Source organism: Pyrgilauda ruficollis, unplaced genomic scaffold, assembly GCF_017590135.1.
Source record: "Pyrgilauda ruficollis isolate IOZ18807 unplaced genomic scaffold, ASM1759013v1 scaffold6, whole genome shotgun sequence".
Classification (NCBI taxonomy): Eukaryota; Metazoa; Chordata; class Aves; order Passeriformes; family Passeridae; genus Pyrgilauda; species Pyrgilauda ruficollis.
Window position 1 is genome coordinate 2235139 of NW_024527710.1, and position 15961 is coordinate 2251099.

A 15961-nucleotide genomic window follows, 5' to 3' on the forward strand; every position below is an offset into this window, starting at 1 on the left:
CAAAGGAGCACCAGGGCTTTTACCCCTCACAACCCAAGGGTGGGAACCTCTGGGGGCTCCTGCCATGTCCCTGAGTGTCCAGTCCCCACTGGGCCAAGGTCAAGGGCCCTTTGTGCTGCCAAGGGTCAGCAGTTCAGGCCCTTTCCCTGCCCCTTGGGCTCACCCAGAGCTCCCTGCACTGAATGTATTCCTCAGCACACCTTTGAAACAACTCACATCGTGTTTGACCTTGAGTGGCAACCTGAGGTTTACTGCAGGTTATTTGTTCACATACTCGTTCTTGCTCAAATGTTTCAGCGCATTCCAGCATCCCTTCTGGCTTTAACAGGAAAAAAAGAACACAACCAAACCCAAAGGAACCTGTGCAGACAATAATCTCTCAAATACATGTGCACAACCCAAAAGCTATCACCTCAGATTGCCACAAGCTGTATTTTACCATGAAAGTAATCTTTTCCCAGACTGTTCTGGGGTTCGATCATGTTTGGTTTTGAAACTTATGACTAAGACCTACAGATTTGTTAAAATTTCTGTCATCCCTTCATGATATTCCAGAAGCATATCCCTTTTCTTTCTGCTGATGGAAAGTTGGCATAAATGGAAACTCTTTCTGCTGGCTAAGGAAAAAAAAAAATTAAATTTTTATTACTATTCAGAAACTTCTGATTTCCACCCCCCCCCCTTGCTAATCCCAAGGGTCCCTGCAAAATACTGAGTAACAGCAGTTATATTCACAACTTTCTGCTGTAGTTTATTCCACAGCAGTTGACATTTTCTAATGTTTGTGTCAGTTCTTTAATGATTTGTTGTTAAGATATTTTTAGGGAGCTGTAACACATTCCTACTTCAGATCCATAAGAAACCTAACAGTTAAAATTTCCCTTAAAACTCTCTCACATTCTACCTAAAGTAGGAAAATTTTTGCTGATAAACAATTATCCACTACTTGTTTCAACTTGAAAAAATGAATTTCTAGAAAACAATCCATAATTACCTAAGCAAGAATCAAATGTTTTTCTCTTTTTCACAGCTATTGCTAAGAACCTTGTAAAAAAAAATCCCACAGATTAGCTTTTCATTGTCCCAGTTCCTGAAAACTATCCAGCTTTCAAAACCAGTGTTCCCCAGTACTGAACAGCTTCACCCTCTACAACCGCCACCTCTCTTTGGGAATGATTACACAATTTCAATTTTGTTACCTTTTCTAATAGACTAGATTTATTTAACAAGAGCCAGTACCAGAGCTCCTGTGAATATTACTGACAGTGTTACACAGTGAGTAGCCCAGCTTTCATGACTGTTCAAAAGCTGAGACCCTAAAAATTGTCAGCGTGCTGCCTGTGCTTCCAAGCTTTTCCTTTAGCTGTCCCCAGTCTTCCAGCACAAAAAGCTCTCTAGTGCCAGCATCAGGCACTACTGAGTAGAAATACCTGTTCTCCTCTGCTGAGCACTAACATCAGCTTCTGCCAGAGCTCAGAGAGATGGCAACTCTGGACCAGTGGGGGGACATCTTTATTCCCTCTCTGTTTTATGACTCTTCTTCTTGTGACACATCTTTTTTTTTCACAGCTCCAATATGTAAATTAACAGCTTCTCCTGAGATTTTATTTCTGTTCATTTGTTTTAAAAAGCATTCCCCTGCTTCTTCAAAACTAGTCTGAATGAAACCTGTAGCATCTTTTAGTATCATAAGAACAGAATTCATAGCAAGCTCCCTTTCTGCAGCTGCCTTCAAATAAATTAAAAAAATTAAAGGGGTGAAAAAAAAATAAATCTGTTGCAATGCTGGCAGCTGCAATGGCAAAGACACAAATACTGTGCCAAGCACCATACAGCCCAGAAATTCTGATGGACACCCTCACATCCAGCTGAGTTTACAGCATTTGGCTCCTTGTCAATGCAAGGGTAACCCTGAAATTTTCCTTTGCCACAACAGTACCTCAGAAACATGACCTTCTGGATTTCTTGTAGCTATTCCAGTGGAATGTTTACTTCCCCTCCTGTTTTTGCTCTTATTGGATGTGCCTTGTCTAATTAATACTTAAAAGCTGTTTCTTAATTCCAGAGCAAATCCTTGATCCAGAATAGGTTTGCAGTACTTAAATCTTTTCATGCCACTGACCACCAATATCACCAAAAATCTTCTTAATTGATGTGGAACTGAAATACATCAGGTTCCCAAGACATTAGACACTGTTTGAGCAAGGACCATCTAGAATTTCCATACCATGTGTCTATAGTATCCATGCAGAAAAAGTCTTGTAAAAATTAAACACTTACCTGTAATCTCTGATTCCACAAATACGCAGAATCTTTTTTTCCCAAAAGTGATTTGTCAACCCCCTTAGCCCTTGCTTTCCAGAATGCCCAAATTCTGTAGGAAATCTCCTCCTGGGAGCTGCTGGTCACCTCTTCCATCAATCTTCCCAACCGCTCAGAGACAACAGCCTGGTTTTCAAACCATGAGGCTTTTGGAGTTTGTTGCCTCCACAAAGTCACTGTCATTTCTGAGTCATTTGAGGACAATTTCCAAGAACTGTGCTAATTTCTGCATGGACAGCCTACAGCTCTGGAGTGAGGTTTGTCATTTCTATACTCGTGAAAACTTCCACTACTTGTTCTCAGTTCTACACGCCGGTTCTGCTAAAAAGAGAAAATGACAATGAAGCTGCATATTTATTTCAGATATTTCTACTTGAAGCTTGGATACAGTAGCAACTTCTTTGCTCATACTCCACAACTTTTTTTCCAGAGAAATCAATGCAAAATCCTTTCATTTTGGCTTCTCTGAGAGCCACATCACCAGTGTTTTTATTGCCGTCTGTTCCTTTCTAACACCTCCACTTCCACCAAATAAAAATCAGCCTCTGGCACAGCTCAATCCATACAGCTCAGCTTCTGTTCAGCATCTCACGTGGACAGTGTTCTCACAAGCAACTCAGTTATTTTACTTCAAAAAAAGAACTGCTTTTTATTGTATCTCGGCTGAAAGGTAGTCATAGCACCATCTCCCATAAAAATGCACCCTGTCTCTGTACACCACTACAGATGAGTGACTGATCAGAGACCAACAAAATCATTTTCTGTTGGCCTTTTTTCCAAGTACAACTAAAAAATGGTCAAAGTACATTGAGTTTACCACCTTCAGTCTTAAAATTGTGGCACTGATTTTGCTGTGCAGTGTTCCCTGGGATTAGCACGTGTGTGAACTTCAGCTTATTACCCTCCTTGGCACTAACATAAAAGGAGTACCAGAGAGCTTTCCTGATGTAAAGCTCAGATCGAGCAGCAGCCAACCACTCACCTTCTGCATTGGTGGAATTCACTCCATCAATTCTCTACACGAAGTTCAAGAAATACCCAGCTAACCCCTTCAGTGGCAGTTAGACGTTATCCAAACAGTCCCAACAAAGGCCTGGAGAGCAGCCTGCCTCCAGCCAGCTGGCACTGAGATCTAGTGTAACACACCGGGCTGGCCTGCTGAGCCCAGCTCCAGAAACTCTGACCCTTGGACAGCCTCTCATAGCTGCAGGAATGTAAAAGCTGACAGTAGGAAAAGCAGCACAAAGTAGAGTTACTGTTCTCACGCACAGCTCTTTTGTAACAAGTCTCATCCTAAAATAACGCTTTGCATTCAAGTTATAATAGATAATAATGTATACCTATAAAGAATCATAGATATTTACAATGGGAAATACTAATAAAATATTGACCCAAATTTCATGATCAGCTATGTTGTAACACAGAATACAAACTGATTACTGGTATCACGTTAAGAAACACAAAGAAAATTCAAAAGTGCAGCAGTTGCTACCTTATTAGCATAAAATTAAAGCATCTGAATGCATAATTAACTCAAAACATTAAGGGATTCATCTTTAGAGTCCAAAGAATTCCTTAAATTAATGTCTTCTAGGCAAATTTTTCTGTCACCCTAAAGAGTTCTCTTCACTGCAGTTTAATACTTTGAAGATAGACAACACAAACTAATATAAAAGCCAATACATGAACATAGCAGAGAACAACAGCTGCAAAATGCTATCAGCATATTTATATTCCAAGTTCCATTTATGTCTATAATTAAAAATATAAACAATCATAACTCTTGCATAAGATAACAAGAAATTAAGTATACATACAAAACATAACACCACAGCAGAGTACTGCCACTGTTGCATGTGTTATACACAAAAAGACAGGAAGATAATGCTTAGTGCTACTATAAGATATATTAAAGTTGATTCTAGCAATTGCACTATTTCATAATATAAGCAATTTCAGTCTCAGACTCTGGCAGAAATATAGTGAGTGCAACATTTCATCATCTTATTTCAAATGTACTATAGCATGGTTATGTTTCTATTTTCACAGATAAAGCTGAACAAATCAGGGGACACTAGGCTTTAAATCATCCATATGTAGGGTTTATTAAACTATTTTTAAAAGAAACAACATAAACAAAATATTTTTTCCACTATGAAGTTTCTTAAGGCTCATTACAGTACCTCTGCATATAATTTATACTCATCTCAGTGGATTTTGTGGGTCATTCACACCAGAAGAGACAAATGCTCTTATTATAGGAAAATGACATGTAACTACAAAACCACAAAAATCAGCCTTATTCAGAAAGCCATCAAATCTACTTTCATTTATTTTTAATTGATTGTGTCAAGGATATTTCATACATGAGTTCTTACAGTGTCCTGTCCTCCCTGGAACATCAAATAAATTCAGGGGTGGTGGGGGGAAGAATTACTGAGACTAAGTATGAAAACAAGGTGAATTCCCAATACTGATGATATCCCCCATTTATTTCCCTCCTCTGGATCACTCTTGTTTCCTCAACCTATTTTTTATTTTCTTCATACTTAATAAGCCAAGGTATTCAAAAAGACCAATCAAACATCAGTTTTGTCCTAACAAACTTAATTCTTCAAGTTATCATTCCTACTGCAACATCTTTCATTTTATCCTGATTTTTAAAGGAAACTATGATTATACATCTGTGCTGTCCATACAGAAGCAAACATACTACAAAGTTTTCCTACAACTTTTGAATTTAAGTCATTTCAATCAAAATGAGGTTAACAACCTGAAAGAAACCAAGTACCTAAGACTTTGATGAGGAAGGTAACAGGTGAAAAAATGCTATTCATACTTTAAAGATTTATGCAAGAACTAATCAATTTATGCACAATCAATACCAGTCACAGGGGAACCCACCTGGAGAACACCATCAGGAATGCATCTCCTGCAGGGAAGGCTTCATGTGTGCTATAGCTTAGAAACTAGCAAGGCCACAGGAAACAAGGCTTCACTGACCATGCTGTTTGAAGAACTATTTATGAACCCCATCCACAAGAAAGCTAGCTTCTAATTTGTTAAACCACCTTTAATTTGTGGATTTCTTCTTCCTTGCAACTGAACTGTCAGATTCCAATAGTTACATACACTTCACTAACTTTTTACACGCTGATGCATTTTTTCCTTGTTTCTTTTTCTTCTGTGTCTGCCTTAGCTCCCTTAGAAGGCAGAACATGCACCGCAGGACCCATCCTGATGACTTTTGTGCCCCAAAGGCTCACAGGCTAGCTCATCTCTTACAATGAATGCAAACAAACCATCAGTTAACAGACAGCTGCAACATCCTTCCAAAAGAGCAGCCTTTAAAAATATTGTTTACTTGTCTGAACAGAAGATATCCTCCTACCCTTTCAAAATAAGTGACTGATTGATGGGTAGGCAAAAGCATTTGCTTTAACAGAATCAGACTGACATCAGTTCTCATGTTCTCTGCTGTCTGAACTGTATCCAGCTGATCAGATTTGTAATTCTCCTGAAGCACATCAAACCAAGCTATAAACTGTAGTCCACTCTACAGTGAACTTGTGGATTTGTCCAGTGTGAGCTAGTGAATAACAAATTCAACAACGGTAAAAATCCATTGTAAAAACTGCATTTTCCATCTCCTGAAACAAAGAAATCATCCAGCTTCTTAAACTTCATTTGGCATGAAGATGAGCACACATCAGGAGAGAGCTGCAACTTACCCAATTATAAATTTTTAATTGGCTGTTGCAGAATGCCAGCTCTGGCCAAACAGTTAAGCAAGAAGGCATCAGGCAGTAAAACTCAAAAAAACACATGGGTTTATATTCAAGTGCAACTGGCAGCCACTGACACCAAAATTGCTTTTCTAGTAGAGAAGAAAACTTTATTAAGTCTGTATCTAATCTTGCAAGAAATATGATAACAACAACTTATGCCTCAATTATTTTTGAAATCACATGCATTTTGAGATCACACAAGTAAGTAATACCATTCAACCCGATTCCTAAAATCGGATTTACAATGCATCTGGCAAAATATTACTACATTTAGTTTTGCAGAGAGATACTGATTATGTGTTCTTATGCTGTACATGCATAGGCCTTTTCTTGAGTTTGACATTTGTCAGATCTGTCACACAGTATAAGGAGAGACTCTCAGCAGCTTTTCAAAACTTTATACTGCACTGACACACCATTTTTCAATACCTGAGAACAGCTCGATTCTGGAAACTGTAATTTAAAATATATGTTATTTTAATATTTTAAAGATACTTCTGTTTTATTCTTCTTTGTAAAAGTAAGAATTCATCTTCACATGCACTTAAAATGATAGAAAATTAGATTTCCTGTCCCACAGGAAGCAATTTCAAAATAATGTAAAACAGATTTGTAAAACCTGTTCAACACAGTCTCTTTTCTACTGATCCTGAAGTACTGTATATGGTAAACATGAAAGACTCACTAAGAAGAACATTGCTACTATCTCAGTAAATTTGCATCGGTGCATAAATAACATACAATATACATATTTGAGACACTCCATATTCACTCTATAAAATCACCAAACTCCTGAAAAACTTCAGGGACTTTCAACCAATATACAACCCTTTATGCATCTGATATCTCAAACAGTAAAATATAAAAATCTTCCTAGTCTGCTTTAGTTGCTTTTCTAGAACATATAAAGGAAGAGGTATGATCTCATGGTCTGAGCATGAAACAGGAAATCACATCTTACACAATGATGTGCCAAACCACACTTTCGGAACTAAACAAATAGTACCGGTCTTCCCCCAGAACAATGGAAATAAATTAGTTCATATTGAATTGATCAAATCTTTTTAATTACAGAATACATGAGACATTTGGCTTCTGAGACTGAATTTTAAAGAGCAGTAAAGCACATGTTTAGCTAAATGCTAAAGCCAATTGAAATGGCAAATGGCAGTACTAGCTACTAAGAAAATCATGACTGCAATTTTTTTTTGCTGGGTAATTTATCTAGTCTTGTTAGAGAGTGGTTTCAGGTAAAATAGAAACCAAAGGACACACAATAATTGTAAAAGATAAGTATCCAATCCTCCCTGGGTAAACAGAACTTGCACAACTTGCACAATTCATACAATTATGCATATAATTTGTAACATTATACAGATGTAAAACACAAACTACTGATAAAAAAAAATTACAGGTTGGCCAAGGCTAGTGACCAACCCAAAAAAAACCCACATAAACAAACACAAATAATTTGACAGAAGCCTTGAAAGATGGAAGACTGAAGTCTGTATATATACTGCTCCAACAGTTTAATTGAATCAAGATATCTGAAGCTGCACAGACAGTAAAACCAGGTAAAGTGCAAAAAGACATCTGTAAACTATCAAAGAAAATATTACAATTGGCTCTACCTCAGCTTTTTATCAATTTAAATCCTCCACGTGAGTGTTCTTTTTAAGTTTTACAATAAAAACTAATATTCAAAAAGACACTTCTAAGTTTTTTTCAGGCCTCAAGTGACATGAGCTTTTTCTTCAAATCAACCATCTAGTATTTGTAGTCATTTAAAGGGAGAATAAAAAATTAGCATATGAACTCCTAAGGGACATTAAGTATATGCTGTCCTCACATATTTAAATCGGTGTTTGCTATGTTTTTTATGGAAATATCTTCATACAGCCTTCCAAAGCAAAATGAATCATGTGTTCTAACAGGCCATTACTGACAAATTCTACCATGAGAGAGAAGAAACAGTGTTGAAAAACAGGGACTATAAAACAGAGTCTGACTAGAAGAATATTTTCTTAGAATTATTTCTTCCCAGTCTCTCAAGCTTGCCATGCAATTATAACAATCAACATCACATTGTTTTTTAACATAAATGTCAAAAAATTATCAGTTCTTAATGTATTAATTTCCTTCTTCTTGCAAATGGATGACTACTGGTGGTATTTCTTGTAGAAAAGCTTCAACATTGTTTTGCCACATAAGTCCTTTTATCTTCCATCAGCATCTGCAGTCAACTACTGCTTTGGGCAAAGGTCCGGTGGTTTCTTTTAATTTTATTTTAAGAGAGGAGGAACAAACTCAGAGAAAAGAGTTGTAAGTCCTGCAGTTTCAAATTCCTTTTGTAGCCCCTCTGGTGCTGAATATTCTTTGACTTCAAACGTCTGAAACCTACATTGTAAAAGGGAAACTCATGAATATGCCTGGATTTGTCAGAATGTCATTATCAATTCTGTTAGTTTTCTATCCACAACAGTACTAAATTATACCTTTTATGCTGGGACTGTAGTTCTGTCTCACACAGTACTCTCATCATTTTCTCTTTGCATTTCTTTCCACTTGAGTCCACATCTACCTTAGAAGTTTTCTGAAGAATCAAGTATTCCTAAATGACAAAAAAAAAATCCCAAAATATTAAATGTCACCCAGTAGTCCAAAGTTTAGTAAAATGCAAAAGCTCACTCAAAATGTAGTATTTTTTTTTTAAACACAGCAATCAAACTTTGAAAGTGCCCATGCCAAAAACTGCACGACTGCTTCTATTCATCAGTTTTAAGTTAAGTAGGCCTAACTGACTAAGAGAACACGAGTTAGAAAAGCCAAAACATTCTCCTCCAACATCACCACAAAAACACACCTAAGGCAGTGGGAGTTTGTACATACAGACAAGAATTTCAAAACCCAGGCATGCACTAGGAGCACCACATGGTTTAAGTCAAGGAAAGATACAGTTAACAATGAGTTAGAAATACATTTGTTATTAATTCCTCACCAAAAACTTTTCCACTTTTTGGGACATTTGGGAAATATGGGTAACTGAATCTAGGCACATTAAGGTCTGGAAACAAAGGGATATGGGGGTATAGTTCCAGTGGGAAGCAAACCAATAGAGGCCAAGGTCTACAGGTATCACTGTAGGCAGAACAGAACACCTTTTTCTTAAATACAGAATAAAGTTGCTGGGTCTTCCCACTCTCATAATGATCAATTTGCTTCCAAAATTGCTAATCTTAGAAAAACACACACAAAATATTCAGACACAGAGGTTTCAGTGGTAAATCGATAGAACTAGTCAGCATTCATTGTTCCTGCACCTTAATGCTGCTCCTGTCACCCTGAAGAAGAATCAATATTATCTTGCCCATGAACATCAGTCTTCCAGTCAGCCTTAGATTTGAAGCCCATTTTTCCACAGTTTTCACATATTTTGCCTTTGCTCTCATGTGATCTAAATGCAAAAGGACCATCCAGATACCATCTTCTGTTCCTCTTGACAAAGTAGTTTTTTCATTGCAAACTGTTGCTGATTGCTTAATGACATCTTTAAGATGCTGCTGTACCCAAAGAATCAGATCATGTACCATGGGCTCAGAAAGATGCTTCTTTGCTTGCTCAAGTAATTTCTCTCTCACATCCATACACTGGGCCCTTGTAAGCTGGTCTGAGTTAACAGAAATATCCGGTACAGTTGATGGGTAATTGACTGGTAAATGAAATAACAGCTTTAAAAGTACATCTGTATCCAGCACTTCTTTCACACTGATTTGAATTCTAAATGAGATTCCATGTGTCTCTGGAAAATAGAAAAAAAACCCCAACATTAACAGTTTGCTTGAAGTTGAAATACATACACATCATTAAATCATGTTATTTTCTTTAACAACTCAACTCAAATAATTGACATTTCCTATAAAATAAAAGGGGGTGATTTTTTTTTTTTTTTTTTTTTTTTTTTTTTTTTTTTTTGCAGGGTGGGGGCTTGCAACCAATGGCTCAAGCTATACCTGCAGGGAATCCTGAAATGAAACACTTCTATAACATAGTAGAAGGAAAGTTATTAACACATTCTAAAAAGCATTCACACCTTTTGGCTCCTTCAAAGTCTAGACAAGCCAGTAATAAAGAATCGTCCCTCTCAAACACATAACTCAGCTTCCACAGCTCAACAGCAAAAGCAAAGAAAAGCAAGGACAACTGAAAATAGAGACTTTTTTGAATGGACTCAGCACTGCCCTAAGTTTACTCCTAAAGAAATCTGTAACACTTCTAACATCAATACTAATGCAAGGCAAACAGACTTGCACCAGGTATTTTTTAAGACAATAATTCAAAAGCAGTTCCACGCTAAGCAGAGACTTGGAAAGAAAAGATTCTTTGTCCCCTACAACTTGCAGAAAAAATACACTTAAATATTTTCTGCCCACTCCTCTACAACAGTTGGACTGACATAAGGAAACCATCTCTGTTGGACACCTGACCCTAGATACTACATATATAAATATGCACGTACTCATATTAATGTATGTTCATATAACTCCATAGCCTCTCAAGATCTGTTGTAGGTCTACTTAAGAATAGAATTCTTTTCAGAGTGGAAAGGATACACTCAGTATGCAGCAGGAAAGGCTGAAGATCACATCATCCTGATAAATCATATACTCAAATATGCTTAGTATGAAAGTTATGTACAGTATTTCATGAAATAAAACTGTCTTAACTAGAAGTTTCACAGAAAAACAATACAAAACTTGACAAAGTGAAAAGCATGGACAAAGACCTAACCTACTTTCGCTCCTCTGCCATGAAGTAAGAGGATATCAATCAGACAAAAGATGATCCTCTTCAGATGTTCTCTGCTTCACCCCTTTGATACATTCTAAACACTTCACTCCTTTTCTTTCAAAAATTGCTAAAACGTCAGGTTGATTCACTCTATGAGGGCAGGAGAAGCCAGATTTGAAAGGCAGATTAGAGGAGAGCTGAGTTTCAGAGCAGGTCTTTTGAAGTGACTTGCACTCTTTCCCCTCTACCTTACCTTACCTTCCTTTACATGACAGTCAGATGAATTATGTTTGATTAGTATTACTGATGCCACTAACCAATCTCTCACAGTGCCTCTCACACAAAATGTATGATTTTATATGTGAAACCTACTAAAAGAGTGAAAGAAACTAAAAGTGACTTGGACAGACAGAAGTACCTTCGAGAGCTTACGCAAGGGCTTGTTTTCAAACCTCCTTCCTGGGCCATACAAAGAACTCTCAAGATCAGAGAAGTCACCAAATAAAATCAGCACACCCTCCAAACTCAATAATCAAATTCTACCAGTACTATGAAGAAGTCTCCAAGTCAAATCCACTGGTGAAAGCAGTAGATGCAATTCCAGTGAATTCAATGAAATCACACCCAACCATGCCCATATTTACAGGCATCACATGTTGAAAGAGTTGTTTCCTGCCAACAGGAGTTTGTCTTCTATCCTCCCAAGTCCCTACCAAAGGCTCCAGACTACTTTAAGACAAACGGATTCCTCAGAAAAACACCAGCCCTGGAAGAAAACGCTTGCCCGTGGTCAGTAGTTACCGAGGAGGACCTCAAGCCCTCCCACCCCTAATTTCTGTTTTCTGCTGCTCTGACAAATGCTTCTCCCTGGGCACCAGCAGCTGCAGCTCCTCTGCCATTACGCCAGGCTCAGCACACACAGACACAGCAGCAAACCTGCCCTGTGTGTCCTGGGCCCCAGCACGGAGCTGTCTGCACACACAGCCATTGCAGCAGACAGTGCTGCTGCCCCTGGCCCTCAGCTGCCCCCACTCAGGGCAGCCCCAGCTGGCACAGCCAGCTGGCACCTGCCTGAATGGGGCCAGCATTACTCAAATCCTGCCTGAGAATCACTTTGTTTTAAACTATGTTGCCACGAGATTTTAAAATGCACAGCCTATATAAGTTGAAAAATACTACTCTATCACCAGCTTAATAACAGCGACAGAAAAACACGTTACCTTTCTGATAATCCTGCTAGGATTTTTCCACTAGCTTGTCACAACAGATCTCACCAACTCAGAAGCAACAGAGGGATAGACAGGCCAACCCTGCCCCTCCGACAAGGACCTCCTGCTGCAGCGATCTTATTCTTAAACCTGCAAAAATCTCACACCTTTCCTTGCCATGAACTAATCTGAAGGAGGCAGAACAGCCTCACATCCCAAGGTGTATCACCCTGAGCCATCGGGAAAAGCCCAGCTGTGCTCATTTACATCTGCTTCAGACTTACTTTTTTAAAAAGAAGAATCAGTTCAAAACCTTTGCAGGGCTACAGCATCTAAAGTTTATTTAAGCCTTGCAGTGTCCATTTTCTGCACCAGCGCTGCAGACACTGGCAGAACAAAGAGCAAACCACCGGCGCCCTGCGCAACCTGGCTCCAAAGAAATATTTCCTTTGTTTGCACATGCTACGAGGGCCGAGTTGTCCTCACAACAACACGACGATTATTTCTGAAATAAAGGGTTGGGTATGACTGTTCTGCTGGCATTTAATGTGCTAATCAGACTAAACTCAATACATTTTAACTCATTTCCCCCCATAGCTGCATGCTTATCAGTATATTTAGCTCTAGCATACTTCAGATTTTTTCTTATGTTCCATGTCAACCAGACAGATATCCCCCTCCTCTCCTGCCCAAAGGCATTTTATGCAACACATGCAGTCTATTTTTAAATTCAGAAAATGGCACCTACTAACGTACAAGCTTAGAATATCTAAATATATTTTTATAGCAAGCTTGGTGAACAGACCAAAAGAGACCAGATTAACAATTAAATTATGGATTTCTATCTGTAATACTAATCTTTGCAAATAGATATGTAAGGTAAAAAAGATACACTGTAATTAGTTTATTTAAATTCATCCACACATTGGTTTTGATAAAAACACATTTTACATTCTGAATACTTCACTGTTAAATTCCAAAAAGTCAAAGTTTTTACCATACCAAGAGACCTGTAAAAGCATTCTCTTACATTCCTCAAAACCACGAATCCCCAATGGCCTCCTTTTTGATCCCATGGATCTACACACAAATTACTCTTAATGTCTCAGAGATTGCATAACATAACAGTCTTCCTGGAAGTTATGTCTGTGCACCCTTTGTCAATGACAATTTACATGGTTTGAAGAGATAAAGCAAATGTAATCTAATGACTGGAGCGCAAGTTAATTGTATACTGACTAGAGATTCTGCAGCTCCAACAAATAAATTCCAAGAGTAAGAAAAATACCAATAATCATTGTTGTAAAATAATATTTTCAATTCCAGCAGAAAACTATGTAAACCAATGAAATATACCTGATCCTACCATATAATGAACACAGCCTGGTTAAAGGCCCTCCAAGATCACATCATATAAATAAAATAGCCTACTCCCATTGTGCACTTGTGGCACCTCACTTTATGTCCTTAAAAGGTTTTAAACCTTTTAGATTCTGCTAACTTATAAACACAAAATCATTTTTCCATATATGAAGCACAGAGAAGAATGTGCCTATATTTCTCAACAGACTTGGAGGAACAGATGTGTGTATGCAATGTTCAGATATGCTCACGTTTGGTTTTTTTTTTAATTAACATCTGATAAGCCTGGATACTGCTTTTTCAATCTATGCCAAAAATAACACTCTTGGAATTTTTCACTTAAAAATAAGGCTCAGTTGAAACATTTCATCATTCATGTTTTAAAAATACAATCCTAAATACCAATTTTTAAAAAATTATAGGGCAGAATTACATGTCTGCACTGGAGCAGGAGGTGTCATGTATCTAGATACAAAATTGGTGGCTTTAGATGACTGTGGTTAATTGTGCTCCCTGCAGAGACTAATGCCTTCATCCCCCCTCTCCCCTCAAGCGCAGTCACCTACAACAGGACAACTCTCCAGGACAATATCCAGATATTCAGAATATCTCCAGTGAGGGAGACTCCACAAGCTCTCCTGGCAGCCTCCAGCACTCAATCACCCTCCCAGTAAAAAAAAAAAAGTCTCCTTATCAATCCCAGTTCTTTAGGGCTGAATACACACATGTGCAGACAAAATCTAACAGCACGGCCACTACATCCATCTTTAGCAGCACTCCCCAGGACTTCAGTGCACTCCAGCCAGCAGGAAGCTGCTCCCTGTCCATCACCGTGCTGGGGAACTGGGCAGAACTCTGCAAGAGCTCCCAGACACCGGGAACCTGCGGTACACAACACAGACAACAGACACAATCTGTGTGTATATGCACATGTGTATCTCTCACCAACAAATATCTAAGAGTTGTCACATCTGTGGTAGGCACCGAGCAAAACTTACTAATGGCCTGGATCTAGACATCAACACTTGCATATCCCACCTGACATTTAAGCCTGACAGAGCTGCTGTTGTACACTGGAACTACTGAGATTTATTCTCCCTTGCTGAAGGGGCATCTTCACAGGACACACTGAAAAAAGCCATCTCTTAATACTATGTTCTGATCAGCGGCCACCATGGCTGGTGCAGAAACCATGAAGGCATCTACACTCCCTGCGCTCCTTGTCTGCAGCACCCGGCAGCTGATGGGAGCAAGTACTACAAGCCCGAGCATTCCACCCACGGCAGACATGACACATCAGCCTCACTACCTGTAAAACCTACAGCCGTACACATCCTGATGAAGCAGCAGCAACATCTGGCACGTCACAGTGCCCAGGCAGTCAGCTTACCCCAGAAAAAAAAAAAAAAAACAGAGATAACCCAACGCTTCCGATGCACGGCAACAGCTGTACCCTACTCAGCACTACCAGACAAATACCTGGTCTTGTTAACGCGTACAAGAGTCACCTGCTTGCCTGCCTAGAGAGCAGCCAGCCCGTTCCCAGCGCTGCCCTCAGGGCACCGAGCAGGTCCCCGACTATAACCGAGCAGGGCTCGCTGGGCTCCGCGCCGCCAGCACAGACACCCGGCGGGGCAGGGACATGCGACAAGGGACAGCAGCGAGCGACTGCGCCCGTGCTGCCCCGGGGCTCAGCCCCGCCATCAGCGGCCCCGGAGCGCTTCCTCCCGGAGCCCGGTCGGCCGGGAGAGCCCGGGCTGGGGGCAGAGAGCGCGGCCGCATCACCTGAGGCCGCCAGCACCTCGCAGGCGCCCGGCTCGCAGTAGATGGCGGCGAGCGCCGACAGCTCCTCCCGCGCCAGCTCCGACATGGCCGCCGGCGCGCGCCGCTGCGCCCCCTGCCGGCCGCGGGGCTGCTCCATGGCCGCCAGGGGGCGCCGCCGGCCCGGACCGCGCCGCAGGGAGGAGAACAAAATGGCCGCTGTGTGCGGCCCGCAGTCCCCGCCGTGTCCCTGTGACCGGCCCTGTGCCGAGGAGCCCCCGCCGTGTCCCTGTGACCGGCCCTGTGCCGAGGAGCCCCCGCCGTGTCCCTGTGACCGGCCCTGTGCCCCTGTCCCTCCTGGCGTCCGCCCGGCCCTGGCCTGAGGAGCGCGAACCCTGTCGCTCCGGCCCTGTCGCAAGGTGCGGAGGGCTGTGCGATGATCTGACCCACATGAGGAAGAGCCGGCTCGGCCTCGGGCTGTACACGACCCCCTGGATCGCAGCTGCACAAAGATTACTAGAATATAAAATAATATTTGTTATCATCAGCTACTGTGGCTTCACAACCCTGTTAGCAGCCCTCACACCGAGGTTGTGCATTGCCAACAGTACCATTATGATGCCTGAAAGATAGGCTGGAAATAAATCCCCATGTCTATAGAGCAGGTATTTGCTTATTGCAGTGTTGGAGGTGAGGGGGTATCTCCACCTAACTCACCCACCCTTGTCTGTG

The 15961-nt window shown here is 40.4% G+C and overlaps 1 protein-coding gene across 1 annotated transcript; it reads right to left on the reverse strand.

Annotated features, from left to right (window-relative positions):
• Positions 1–4408: 4408 nt before the first annotated feature.
• On the reverse strand, positions 4409–15458 carry RWDD3 (RWD domain containing 3). The gene is made up of 4 exons (XM_041483418.1): positions 15254–15458; positions 9431–9909; positions 8606–8721; positions 4409–8507 (listed from the first exon to the last, which is right to left on the reverse strand). Exons 1-4 carry the CDS (start codon positions 15387–15389, stop codon positions 8393–8395), a joined length of 846 nt encoding a protein of 281 aa, XP_041339352.1. The 5' UTR covers positions 15390–15458; the 3' UTR covers positions 4409–8392.
• Positions 15459–15961: the final 503 nt, after the last annotated feature.